Below are 13,207 nucleotides of genomic sequence, written 5' to 3'. Positions count from 1 at the left end.
TTACTAGAATTATATTGAAGTCATTCACTGTAACAATCTTCACACAAGTTTTTGTTCTACAAAGTCACTTTCAACTGAAAAAAGGGCACAAGAAGCACCCTTAAAAACAATGTCAAAGATATTTCTTTTCCAATTGGGGTGAGGGGAGGAGTGGGGGGGGGGGGGGAGAAGAGACACAATCCTTTTGATTGATAGAGCATTGCATATCCACTAGCATTTCATATGCGGATTAGTTCTATTTAAGCTCTGCAAGTTAAGATTTCATGAACAGGAACTTCTCATTTTTCTACTAACCTGATATCATAAACTGGGGAGCGGAGGTCATGGGGTCCATGAGCAAAAGCACAATGGAGGCCATTCTTGGTGCAGTTTCCTTTCGAGTCGGTCTCATGGATGCAGATTCCAGTTTTGTAGTAGCGCAGGTGATATCGCCTCTCTGTATCACCCGTAGTTCTATGCAGGAATGGGCACCTAGAAGGAGAGGGGGGAGGGGAGAGAAAGCTCGTAGAAACTCAAAGGCTGAAACTTTGACTCAAAGTAAAATTATTTTTAGTTTAACATAAACCTCAGGCTGTTAAAATTCAAATTTTACCTTTTGAAAATAATTCCATTTGTAAAATAAAGTGAGGATACAATCCTCAAGCCTTTTATTTTAAAATAAACTCCACTAATTTCTCTAGGATTACTCCAGAGCACAAAACGTTGAATTACAGAAGGGGTGGGGAGAGATAATAAAAGTATGGTGGAATTAAAATTTTGTTCAAGTTCCTACTGTAGTTTTTCCACATTTCTTCACAGATTCTTCTGCATGATTTTTAAAAGATGGTTTGTTGAATTCTCGCCTCTCTGCAAGTGCAGGCTGGACACTCCATCTGGTCAAGTAAGATGCAGCCTTGAGTAACTTACTCATCTCCTTCTGGACAGATCCCTGTGGTCTCGTCATATTTGGTGCAGTAAATGTCAGGGCTGTAGTTAAAGGTGCCATCCCGACGGCGGATAGACCGACGACGACGTTGATTGACAAAGTGCCAGTGGAAGCAAGTGTAGGGCCTATGCTGAGTACACTTGTGTTGAACAAACAGTGGACACTGTTCTGTACGAAATTCCTTCAGGTATCTGTGGAGAAAGAAGGCATTGGCCTGAACCACAGCTGATCATCTAAATAGGGCCTCCAAAGGGAGATACTGAGTTACGCACCCTGTGCTTCAAACCTCTCCATCATAATTATTAAGATACACAAGTGTGGCTGTACATACCATGTGAGTAAATACTGTGCAGGTAGCTGTCCACCCACTAGGATCTCTCCATTCCCCCACTCCATTTGCTTTTTCTGCTTCTCCATTCTAAAAACTTCTATGAGATTCAGCTGCCAGCAATGCCAGCAGGTCTGTTTTTCCCAGAGTTCTTCAAGAAGCTATAGGACAACCTTGACAAGAATCTTCAAAAGGACTGTATTTCAACAGAACTCTTCACAAAACGGCAAGATCCAATGACTGAAGCAGACAACCAAATACCTCCAGGCCAAGATTGAGGACTAGACAATTCAAACATGTCAAGATTTCTCACCTAAGACTTTGAAAAAATGACAAAATCCCAAATCATTCACACTACTGCTTCAACAAGTTGCGGTAAAATACAAGTGGGGTTTCCCCTTTAAACCGGTTATTCCTTATAAAAATAATAATACGATTGCAACCACTTTAATACGAATAGCTAAATCCACAAAGCTCTGGACATACAGGTTGCTTTTTGCAGGAAACTCATAGGAAATCAACAAATACTATATTCCCTAGATTAATGTTCAATGCTCAGTGTATAGCAGGTAATTCAAAGAAAGCTAGAAGGGTTGTACTTTTCAAGTAGAAAAGATAAGTGAGGGACCTAGCAGAGTAATTTTTAATTTTACAAGGTACCTTGGCAGGCAAAGTACTTTCTGTACATTTTCTTCTCCAAACACTAATCAAAGAAAGATAATGTAATCATTTCTACAGACTCTAAAATACAGTTCAGTGAAGGAAATTGTAATGGAAGAATATACAAAAATGAGTTCCTGGATTATAATTTAGAAAAATACCACCATTTGACCAAAAACAGACCAAAGTGTTACCCATTATCAGTCACATAAGTTACAGGTAACTTTACTGAGGCAGAGAATCACTCACCCGGTCCAAGATAGACTACACATACTACAATATTTACAACTCCTATTGCAGAATTGTTTTTTTTTTCTTCATATCTAAACCACTACTAAGAAACATAATGAATGTATCCACAGAGACTATCTTATATTCTGATTGTCATCTTAACTCAGCAGTTTGGACAAATGACATGGATTTGGAGATTTAACCCTGCTCTTGATTGCTGAAAATTTAAAAATGCATATAGAAGGCACTATAAACCATATCTATCAGAAAATACCACTCCACTTCAGAGGCCCTGCTTTGGGATACATTAAAGGCAATTACCTGCAGTCTTTTCATTCAAGAGGGAGGAAAAAATGGGGGAAATGTAAATAAGCTATTTTTAGTAGATGAAATTACACACTTATCAGAAGTATATAAAGACACTGGTAGTATGGTAATATATTATTGGCTTTTTCCTTTTAAAAAAGAGTAGAATTATCAGAGTTAGCAGGGGGGCAATCAGACCTGTCTTCACTATATCAGAGTATTGTAATGAAATTTATAATATACATATCTATACATATAATAAAGGTGAAAGTTTGTATGTGGAGGACAAAAGTGTGGCGGTGCGACGGGAGAAGTATGTGCCAGCGTTTTGATTGGCCAGCCTGAAAGTTCCAACATTCTGATTGGCTGCCGCAGTGGTGCTATTTGCATATGGTCTCTGATTGGCCAGCTTCAATAGGAGCCCCTGGTGGAGAAAAGAGTTCATGGCAGAAACGGGGACATGAGAAGGAAATTTGCATATGGTCTCTGATTGGCCAGCCTCAATTCCAAGATTCTGAGATGACTAAGAGAGGAAAGGAAAAGGCCAGAGGGGGCTGAGTCAGACAATTACCAATACAGACTACACTTGGCACACAGAGCCTGCAAGACCCATTCGACATCCTACTGCAACCATGGATGATGGGACTTGCAATACCTGCACTCCCTTCCTAAGACCATTAAAACTGCCAACAATGATGGATCAGGACCACAATTTACACAGAGAGCCGGCATGACCCACTCTACATCCTGGTGCGGTTTGGAAGAATTTGACAATGGATGATGGGACTTGCAGTCACTTCACTCACTTCCTGAGACCACTGAGACCCTCGCCAATGACTGATCAAGACCAAACTTGGCACACAGAGTCCCCATGACCCACTCTACATCCTGGTGCACTTTCAAGGAGGACAGACCATGGATGATGGGACTTCAAGTACCTCCACTTCCTTCCCAAGACTGCTGCAACCCTCATCTAATGTCCGATCAAGAACTTGGCACACAGAGCCCCCTTGACCCACTCTACATCCTGATGCTGTTTGGAGAAGGAGGGACGATGGATGATGGGACTTCCAGTGCGGTTCAGGGCAGGATGGGCCATTAATGATGGGATTTGCAGTACCTTCACCCGATTCACTTCCCACAGAACATTGTAGCCCCAACAAATCACAGACCAGGCCCAAACTTGGCACACAGAGTACTCATGGCCCACTCTACATCCTGATGCAGTCCTAAGGGGGTGGACCATGGATGATGGGACTTGCAGTATCTTTACTCACTTACTGAAACCACTGCGACCCTCATCCAATGACCAATCAAGGCCAAATTGGCACAGAGCCCCCATAACCCATTCTACATCCTGGTGCACTTTCGAGGAGGACAGACCATGGATGATGGGACTTCAAGTAGCTCCACTCCCCAAGATTGCTGCAATCCACATCTAATGACCAATCAAGACCAAACTTGGCACAGAGAGCCCCCATGACCCACTCTACATATTGCTGTAGTTTTGGAGGAGGGTTGATCATGGATGATGGGACTTTCAGTACCTTCACTCACAATATGAGACCTCTGCGAACCCCATCCAATGACTGATCAAGACCAAACTTGGCACACAGAGCCCCCATGACCCACTCTATATCCTGCTGCTGTTTGGAGGAGGATGGACCATGGATGATGGGACTTCAAGTTCCTTCACTCACTTCCTGAAAACAATGCAGCCGTTATCCAATGACCAATAAAGACCAAACTTGGCATACAGAACCACCATTACCCACTTTCTCTAATAACCCGGGCAGCGCCGGGTACCCAAGCTAGTATAAAATATAATAGAAACTCCTATCTCCTTGAGAAGTCAGTTAAAGAGCAGTATAGAAAAGAAATTGGTTGCTTCACAATAGAGTCAATGAACTGGAAGAGACCTTGTGGGCCATCCTGTCCAACCCCTGCCAAGAAGCAGGAAAACTGCATTCAAAGCACCCCAACAGATAGCCATCCAGCCTCTGCTTAAAAGCCTCCAATGAAGAAGCTTCCACCACACTCGGGGGCAGAGAGTTCTACTGCTAAGCAGCTCTCACAGTTAGGAAGTTCTTCCTAATGTTCAGGTGGAATCTCCTTTCTTGTAGTTTGAAGTCATTGTTCTGTGTCCTAGTCTCCAGGGAGGCAGAAAACAAGCTTGCTCCCGCTTCCCCATGACTTCCCCTCACATATAACTAGAGGAACTTCACCCAAGGAAATAATATAGGAATGCCATAAATTCTGCATAATTCACATACATCAGACACCTCACCTAATTTAGATATGGATAAGCTTCTGAAATCTCTAGTGGTTTACTGAAACACATCATTTTCTTCCAAATGAACTCATAGAAATAAATGAAATCAAAGGGGTTGTAGATAAGCTAAACTCAGAAAATCCTTGGTCCCATTGGATTTTCAGAGGAATGTTATAATAACTGACTCGGTCTTAAGTTATTTTATGAATGCATGCATTTTGGATCCCCTTTGATCAGCTTGTACTCATCACAAATAATTCTTTCCCAGAAAATTCAAAAAGGTAGCCTACAAGCTAAATCCTTTAGATGTATAGCTCTAATAAATCAAGTTGCAAAAATCATGTCAATTTTAGTTAAAGAGTGTCCGGATCTTGTCATTCCGTAAAGAACTAATTCCTGGTGTCTTTTATATCATGAATTCATTTTGGATACATAAATCTTGATAAAGTGTGCTTTATGGTGGGTAGACACTTGGTTTATTAAGTTCTCAGAAAACATTATGGTATTTAATTGTAAGACACCATTGATTGTAAGACGCAAACAAATTTCAGTACTATCACCACCAACAAAAATACATAATATATACCAGCATTTCTAAGACACACACCACTTTTAGAGATGTTTATATAGGAAAAAGTGTAGCTTATAATTAATGAAATACAGTTCAAATCACTCCTCCCAGTCAAATAATCCAGCGGTATCACTCTTTTTTAGAAGCACTGAAGGAGTATGTCAGGAGGGAGTGATGGTTTCCTTTTGGAGTGCTTCTGGAGATGAATCTGGACACAATATCATAATGACATATTTATACAAATACTCATAGGCAATTATGCTAGTTAATAAAATAGACTTGGCCCCTAGCCATCTTCAAACAAGTGCAAAGATGGGCTTTTTATTATTGCCACTCCTTTTGGCATTGACTATTGAATCTTTAGTTAATTCAATCCAATCTGAAAATTTTGGGTCCTCGCATCAATAGCTTCAAACATGTAGATGATATTCTGATTTTTTTTTTACAGAACCCAGATGAATCCTTTGTATAGCTAAGATGGTTGCTAAATACTTTTTGTGCTTTTGGGACACAACATCAATTTCCAAAACCCATTATCCTGTTTTTAATAGTTCCATCCCTACAAGAGACACATTAGGAAGGTCTAAGTGGCTTAAGCTACAACCATCTGGATTTCTTTATCTTTATCTAAATATTACAAACTACAATCCCATCACTAAGTGGATGAGGGCCAAAATCCAGTCATGGCAGAATTTGAAGCTTTCCATATTTGGAAAATACCCAAAGTACATATATTCCTTAGCCCCTACTTGTATTTCTATTTCCAAACTATACCTAAAAGCACCCCTTTCCAAATTTAAAATATAGTAAAAATGTTTAATGAATTCATATCCAGCAAGAAAAGGTCCAGATTTTACCAATACAATGACTCTAGAGAGGGGGGGATTAGAAATACCTGACATCTAACTTTATTTTTATGCATTGCAATTAAGTCAGTTCATTGAGCTTATTGTGGAAACACGGACTGCCAAGTGGGTCAAATCAGGTTCAAGAGAGTTCAATTTTATCTTTTCTAAAATTGCAAATTAACACTTAAAGATGTGGATAATCCATTCCTTATAACTCACTGTTCAGGCCCGTAGCCAGGATTTTGATTTGGGGAGAGGGGCTAAGTTTGATTCGGGGGGGGGGGGGGGCTGGGCTGAGGATCTACCCATGCAAACCTTTTGTATCGTTATCCCAATACCCCCATGCATATGGGATATATTGAGCATGGTGATCAGATCATGATATGAATAAATGTAACAGTTTAAATAATGTACCAGTAAGGCCTTCTCGCGGACCACCCTGAGAATTTCGGCCTACAGCTACATGCCTGTCACTGTTGATGTTGGGAACCATGGATACATATATTGCCCCCTGCACCCTTCCCTGAAGAACCTTTTCTTTTATACCCCTGATTTCATGCAGCAAAGAAATTTACTCAATTCAAGGTGTAAAAAAGTTGTGAGATTGCATTTCTCTTGTATTTTAATTTTTATGCTTGACACAAATATTTAATTTTTATAATTTTTGTATTCATGCATTTGCTTTGTTTTTAATTTGTATTGTGTCAATTTTGTTATTAGCCCCCTAAGTGCCAATATTGGGAAAATAGTGGATACAAATGAAGCAATTAAATAAATAAAATCATGCTTTTATTGAATACTTTAACAGTAATATACTGTAGTTGAAGTCCCCACAATATGAAACTGACTTTTGGAAGGATATGTTGGATCTTAATTCTTTCTCTTCTTGAGGATAAAGCTTCATCAACTTCCTGAGAGGTTCTCTTTCAGCAAAACTCAAATGACTTTTTTGTTCAATGTTTGAGTGCTATAATCTGTGAATACTTGTTATTTTACACCTAAAGCTTGTGGTGATTTCTTTTATGTTTCATAGTTGATCATTTTGTTGTTTTGAAATTTCTTTAATAAAAACATAATCGGAGAAGAAATTATTTAAGGAGGAGAGAAGTCCAGTCAGTAATGTAAGAACAGCTTGTCTACAACATTTTATTTCTTGTTTGAAAGTAAAATATTTTTAAAAGATTTCTTTTTAATTTTTCCATGGGGAGAGGGACAAAAAATATTTTGTGATGCTAGTGATGCATCCTCTAGTAAGATATGCAGTTCTGTCAAAATGTTTAGCTTATTTTGTTGTTTAATGGAAAGGAGTTTAGTGCCCACAAAGTATCTTTCAATAGCTACCCAGTTTCCCTGAAAATAAGAGATCCCGAAAATAGGACTTAGTAGAGCAGTGGTTCTCAACCTTACTAATGCCGCGACCCTTTAGTACAGTTCCTTGTGTTGTGGTGACCCCCAACCATAAAATTATTTTCGTAGCTATTTCATAACTGTAATTTTGCTATTGTTAATAATCATAATGTAAATATCTGATATGCAGGATGTATTTTCATTCACTGGACCAAATTTGGCACAAATACCCAGTACACCCAAATATGAATACTGGTGGGGTTGGGGGGAATGATTTTCTCATTTGGGAGTTGTAGTTGCTGGGATTTATAGTTGACCTACAATCAAAGAGCATTTTGAACTCCATCAATGATGGAATTGAACCAAACTTGGCACACAGAACTCCCATGACCAACAGAAAATACTGGAGGGGTTTCGTGGGCATTGGCCTTGAGTTTTGGAGTTGTAATTCATCTACATCCAGAGAACACTGTGGACACAAACAATGACGGATCTGGACCAAACTTGGCACAAATACTCAATATGCCCAAATTTGAACACTGGTGGAGTTTGGGGAAAATAGACCTTGACATTTGGGAGTTATAGTTGCTGGCATTTATAGTTCACCTACAATCAAAGAGTATTCTGAATCCCACCTTGGGAGCAAAAATGTATAGGGTACTGTCTTATTTTCAGGGAAACAGGGTATGTTTAAAGTGAACCAGTATGGTGAAATGATTTGAGTTTGGGTATATGATTCCGAGGAACCAGAGCATAACTTTCCACTCTGATCCAAAACTCAGAGAGAAAGGCAATAGCAAACCTTCTATGAATAAATCTTGGCCAAAAAAGGGAAAGATTTAGTTCTCCTAGGATCACTTTAATCTGAAACGACTTGAAGGCAGGCAACATTTTAAGAACATTATACTACTTTATGAGAGACAGCATCTTACATCCACAGCATCTTACATCCAAAGGCGACATGAAGAACTGGGCCTCCAAAGCCTCAACAACACATATAGAAAGACTTCACAAGAAAGAACTAGGTTCTGAATGCTAGCCTTGGATTTTTCTCTATGCATATCTAATTCTTCTAGTTTCAAATCTTTATATTTTGGCTGACCGAATTTGGCAGATGATAGGACACTTGTATTTGTAATAATTGTATACAAGAGAGGACTCTGACAGATAGAGCTTATAATGCTTAGGGAAAAACTATTCTATTGATATAAACACACAAGCCCTGCCTTTCTTTTTATCTGGTTACCCATCATTTGCTTCCCTGTTTTCTCATTTCTGCAAAAGGTAATCTAGGGAATGAAACAATGCTAAAGGTCAAAATCCCCAAAGCAATCAATCTCCAGACAAAATGCACCATAGAATGAGACTTTGGCTACAAGGATGCTTTGTGGATTGGAACCTAAAGCTGTCAGCTATTCTGGTCGCAGTGATAGTTTTCAAAGAAAAAAAAAATTTTTGACAAAAAGAATTCATTGATATTTCTTTTCAACAAGCATGAGTTCCAAGACAATACCCAAGACAGTGCTTCAACTGTTTTGGTTTCATTGGAGATACTTCAAAATGGCACCAGCAAGCAGAAAATCAACAAATCTTTGATAAGTAAATCTAATAGTTGCAAGTGCCTCATTTAAACTAACCAGCAGAAATTCTCCAACTCAGTCATTTAACCAAGTAGAAGACGCATGACATCATCACGCTAAAAGTGCACAGTATCAATTCAAGCTGCTCTGTTTTTCAAAGTTCGCAGGAGGAATTATTAATGGTGTTATTAATAAAAGGTTGCAAAATGTGCAACCTTTTATTATAAAGTCCAATAACTACTATTCTGGCTTCAGAAAAAAGAATTCGAAGCATGGGGATATCTCAGGGGAATGACATATGAGATTATTAAGATCACAGAATTCACTTATCTGTAAACAACTACCAATGGGAGCATGTAGCCCAAGAGCCACCCTTTACAAAATTACACCCAATAATCAGGCACACAGGGATGCAGATGTGTAAGAAAAGAAACATGAGATTTAAGCTCTATATCCAGCTGTATAGCTTAAAATGAAGAGTAGAATTCTTGATTCTATGACTTTATGTTACAATATCAATTTCTCCTTATGGTAGTAATGAACTACTGCAAATTTGCAAAAAACGGTCCTCTTTTTGCTCTATAACCTCCCTCTAATCAATTCTCTTCCCTGCCATTGCAATATATTTATTTGGTCAAAATTAACCTGTCACCTGGCATTCTTATTTTTCTATCTGCTTATTATTTTGTGCAGAAAAACAGAAATATGCTGGTGAGCAAGGTATGGCATGAGCTGTGTTGCAATGGACAGAAAACTTTAGAATCACAGCGACTTGGAAGGATTAGGCTAATGCATATGAATGGTTTCTTGACAGCTCTTAAAAGATTTTCCCTGCTGCTTTGCCAGATTTTTCTGCTGCTTTCTAGAGGTCAGCACCCTGGATAGTATACACACAGCTACTCCTAACCAGCCCTTCCTTCTATGAGGAGGCAAGTCAGGCCACTAGTTTTCTAGGGTGCTACTTTTGGTGGGAAAAAGTAGGACACAAATTTGAACAACTTCTACAGAAAATACTGGAGCAGTCCAGTCATACATACGCTGGAGATTACTGAAATTCTACTCTGATAGTAGAAATGCTGTTAGTGAATGTATTATTTTTTGCTATCACTGCATTTGTATGATTTTTCAATTCAGCTGTTTTCTGAAACTAAGGCAAACCACTTAATAGGCCATTATGATCAACTGGCAGAAAGCCGTGTGAATAAACAGTTTTGGGCCTGTTCTGAAGTGTTGATCCACATTATAACACACTAGCATTTTGTCAGGGGCAGCTGAAGAGATACAAGATAACAAGATTCATTCATGATGTAAACACTGAAAAACTGGCAGCAATGCATGGAATATTATCTGTGTAGCTATTATCTTTCCTTACAGCCTTTTGCATCCAGATTTTTCTTTTAGAAATTTGTCTAATTGTGCAGAATTGAATAAATAGAGGAATAGCCATATTAACAATTCTGTTTGTTAATGGAAGGCCTTTTAATGGAATAGCTGGACAAATCAGAATGTTTGGGAAACCACTTGGGGACAAAGGAGAAATGGTCAGGGAGGGAAAGGGGTGCAGTTTCTCCGTCTCACAGCTGGAAGACGAAGGAGAAAGGCTTGGGGAAGGAAGCCCCTGTTCCACCATCAGGCGGAGGCTGGTGAGTTCGCTAGTCTCAGCCTGATGGAGGAGCAAAGGCACCTTTTGGCGGGCAGTTGTAATGCACCATAGAATCTAATGAGCATCTCAATTTTGGCTAAATAATTAAGCTATTAAGATGTGCATTAGATTCAAGTACATATGGTCCTTTATTTTCTTTCACACACGACAAACTAGAATATACAGTTCCACAAAGAATTGCTGATATTGACAAGCAACTTAAAATTCTAATTTGATTTCTTCTTGTTGTAGCCAGAGCTGAATTTGCTCAACAATACCCAACTGAGTTTTCCCATTAAGCCACATCATTCAAATGGAGTAGTAAATAACATGTCTACAATAAGTTGGTAAAAGATCTAGAATGAATATGAATTTATGAGCAATGGAGGCAGCAGGAACTTTCAGCGTTTAGTAATATGTACCTACTGGTTATGACCCTAAAGGATTTTAGAAATGCATTTCCTGTAAACCTTCCTGAAATCCTAGGGATGTACTGTCAATCAGTATCAAACAACACATTTTACATGGAGAAACACGTTTTGCATCGAGAGCTTCTATCTAGAAAATACTGTAATTGACAGATCAGTGGACTTACATGCTCTTAAGAGCAGCTTTCGATCTTCTCATGTGTAACAGAGTTGGACTTAGAGCGAACCATCCAAGATCAAACGATGGCAGAGGATCCTTACTTGAAGGAGAGATGGTGGAGCATTGAAGAGTACATTGGGGCAGAAGGAATTAACAGAGAACAGTGTGGAAGGTTGGAGGGGTAGCGAAGAAAGGGTGGAGCCCTGGAGTAGGCCTTGATCAAGCATGTAGCCAGGGGTGGGGGGGGGGCTTGAGGGGCTTCAGCCCCCCCCCCCCGAAATTCTCATGGTGGTTCGCAAAAAGGCCTTACTGGTGCATTATTTAAACTGTTATGTTTATTCATATCATGATCTGATCACCATACTCAATATATCCCATATGCATGGGGGTATTGGGGCAATGATACAAAAGGTTTGCTAGGCTAGACCCTCTTTTACTCAGACTCAGCCCCCCCCCCCCCCGAAACAAAATCCTGGCTACGGGCCTGGCCTTGATCATACAAAACAACTGGAAAAGAGATGTGACACAGGAAAAGAAAAGCTGGAAGGACTGACAGGAAGAACTGTTGACGAAGACTGTTGGTGAAAGAGGGAAGGAGTGGGCTGAAGATTCTTTGACTTTGGAACCTTTGGATTTATCTTGGAGAACAGGAGCAACTTGAGTAATAAATGGCATAAAACAGGTTTTCAATACGAGTCGGCCAAGGAATGAATGGAATATTAGCGCCATCTAGTGGTTCCTTGTTTTATAATTTCGGTTTGGAATAGAGCTCCAAAATAAAGCAACTGTTACTTGCTTATGTGGATTCTGTGCATTCCTGAACATGCAACTCAATGGCTGCAATGTTCCCCTTACTATGTAAGAGGGCCAGACTGCAACACTATGACTATTACCACTTGTTCACAAAACATGTACTCTACTAGTAATAGTTAGTTCTTCCCTCTAATTTTTGGTACTGTTCTATGACCACAGTGGAGGTCAAAGAGGGTGCTAGACAGAGAATAGTTCATTTAATGTAGGTGGGATGGGGAGGGGGGGGGGGTTGAAGGGGTAAAACCATTTTCCCCATGTTCTTGTCATTCCCCCATTGCCACCCATGTCGTCGACGTGGAAATAGCCCTCCTTTATGAAATGGAAAGTGGGGAGGGGGAATAACCTGAGAAAATGGGGGAAATAGTTTTCCTCCTTCAACTCATCCCTCCCCCCACCGCATAAAATGGATTCTTCTTCTTCGTCTAGCACCCTCTTTTGGCCTCCGCCTGAACAGTGGTACAGTACCCAGTTTTCTAATAGTGATACCTTGACATAAAAATCTAATTTGCTCTGTTACCAAGCCCATAACTCAATTTGCTCCTATGTCAAAGCAAATTTTCCCAGGGCTTGGTTACAGAACAAATTAAACCCATTTGCAAAGGCCCTGCGGGGTTCAGGGGCTTCAGTCAGCCCTTCCTTTCTTCCTCTGTGAGTGCCTTCCTCCTGGCCTCCCTGTCGCCATCTGCCCTTCAGAGGCAGAAATGGAGAGAAAGGAGGCCTCAAATCACCTGCGCCAAGGTCCTCTTCCCCCCCCCCCCCCCGCCCTTGCAAGATTGGCCTGCTTTCGGGGCATCTCCGGCCCTTATCACTGCCCCTTCAAGCTCCTTCTCCAGGCCCAAGCGAAGGCGGAATTCCTCAGCAGGTGGATAAAGGGAGCAAGTACAGTAAGCCCTCTTATTCACAGATTTCACTACATTTCAATATCCACAGGTTCACTTAACCATGCTTGAAAAAGAAATAATGCCTTCCAGATATGTTTGTTGGCCTCTCTAGGTGCTCCAATGCAATTTTATAGTCTGCTGGCCAAGTATAATCAAAATATAGGGTATAATTTTAGTTATTCACAGGCGTATGTATGTCTTGCAACATATCCTCC

The 13,207-nt window shown here is 40.0% G+C and overlaps 1 protein-coding gene across 3 annotated transcripts in view; it reads right to left on the bottom strand.

Annotated features, from left to right (window-relative positions):
* The window catches only part of UNK (unk zinc finger), a 61,427-nt gene that overhangs the window by 29,568 nt on the left and 18,652 nt on the right, over positions 1-13,207 (bottom strand). For all 3 annotated transcript variants that reach the window (XM_060764659.2, XM_060764657.2, XM_060764658.2), the window contains exons 2-3: positions 907-1,116; positions 295-471 (exon numbers count right to left, since the gene is read on the bottom strand). In XM_060764659.2, the coding sequence (XP_060620642.2) occupies positions 295-471; positions 907-1,116 (387 nt within the window). The remainder of the gene's footprint in view (positions 1-294; positions 472-906; positions 1,117-13,207) is intronic.

Source organism: Anolis sagrei, chromosome 2 (genome assembly GCF_037176765.1).
Source record: "Anolis sagrei isolate rAnoSag1 chromosome 2, rAnoSag1.mat, whole genome shotgun sequence".
Lineage (NCBI taxonomy): Eukaryota > Metazoa > Chordata > Lepidosauria > Squamata > Dactyloidae > Anolis > Anolis sagrei.
Note: the sequence above shows the minus strand (reverse complement) of the source record. Positions and strands in the feature narration are given on the sequence as shown.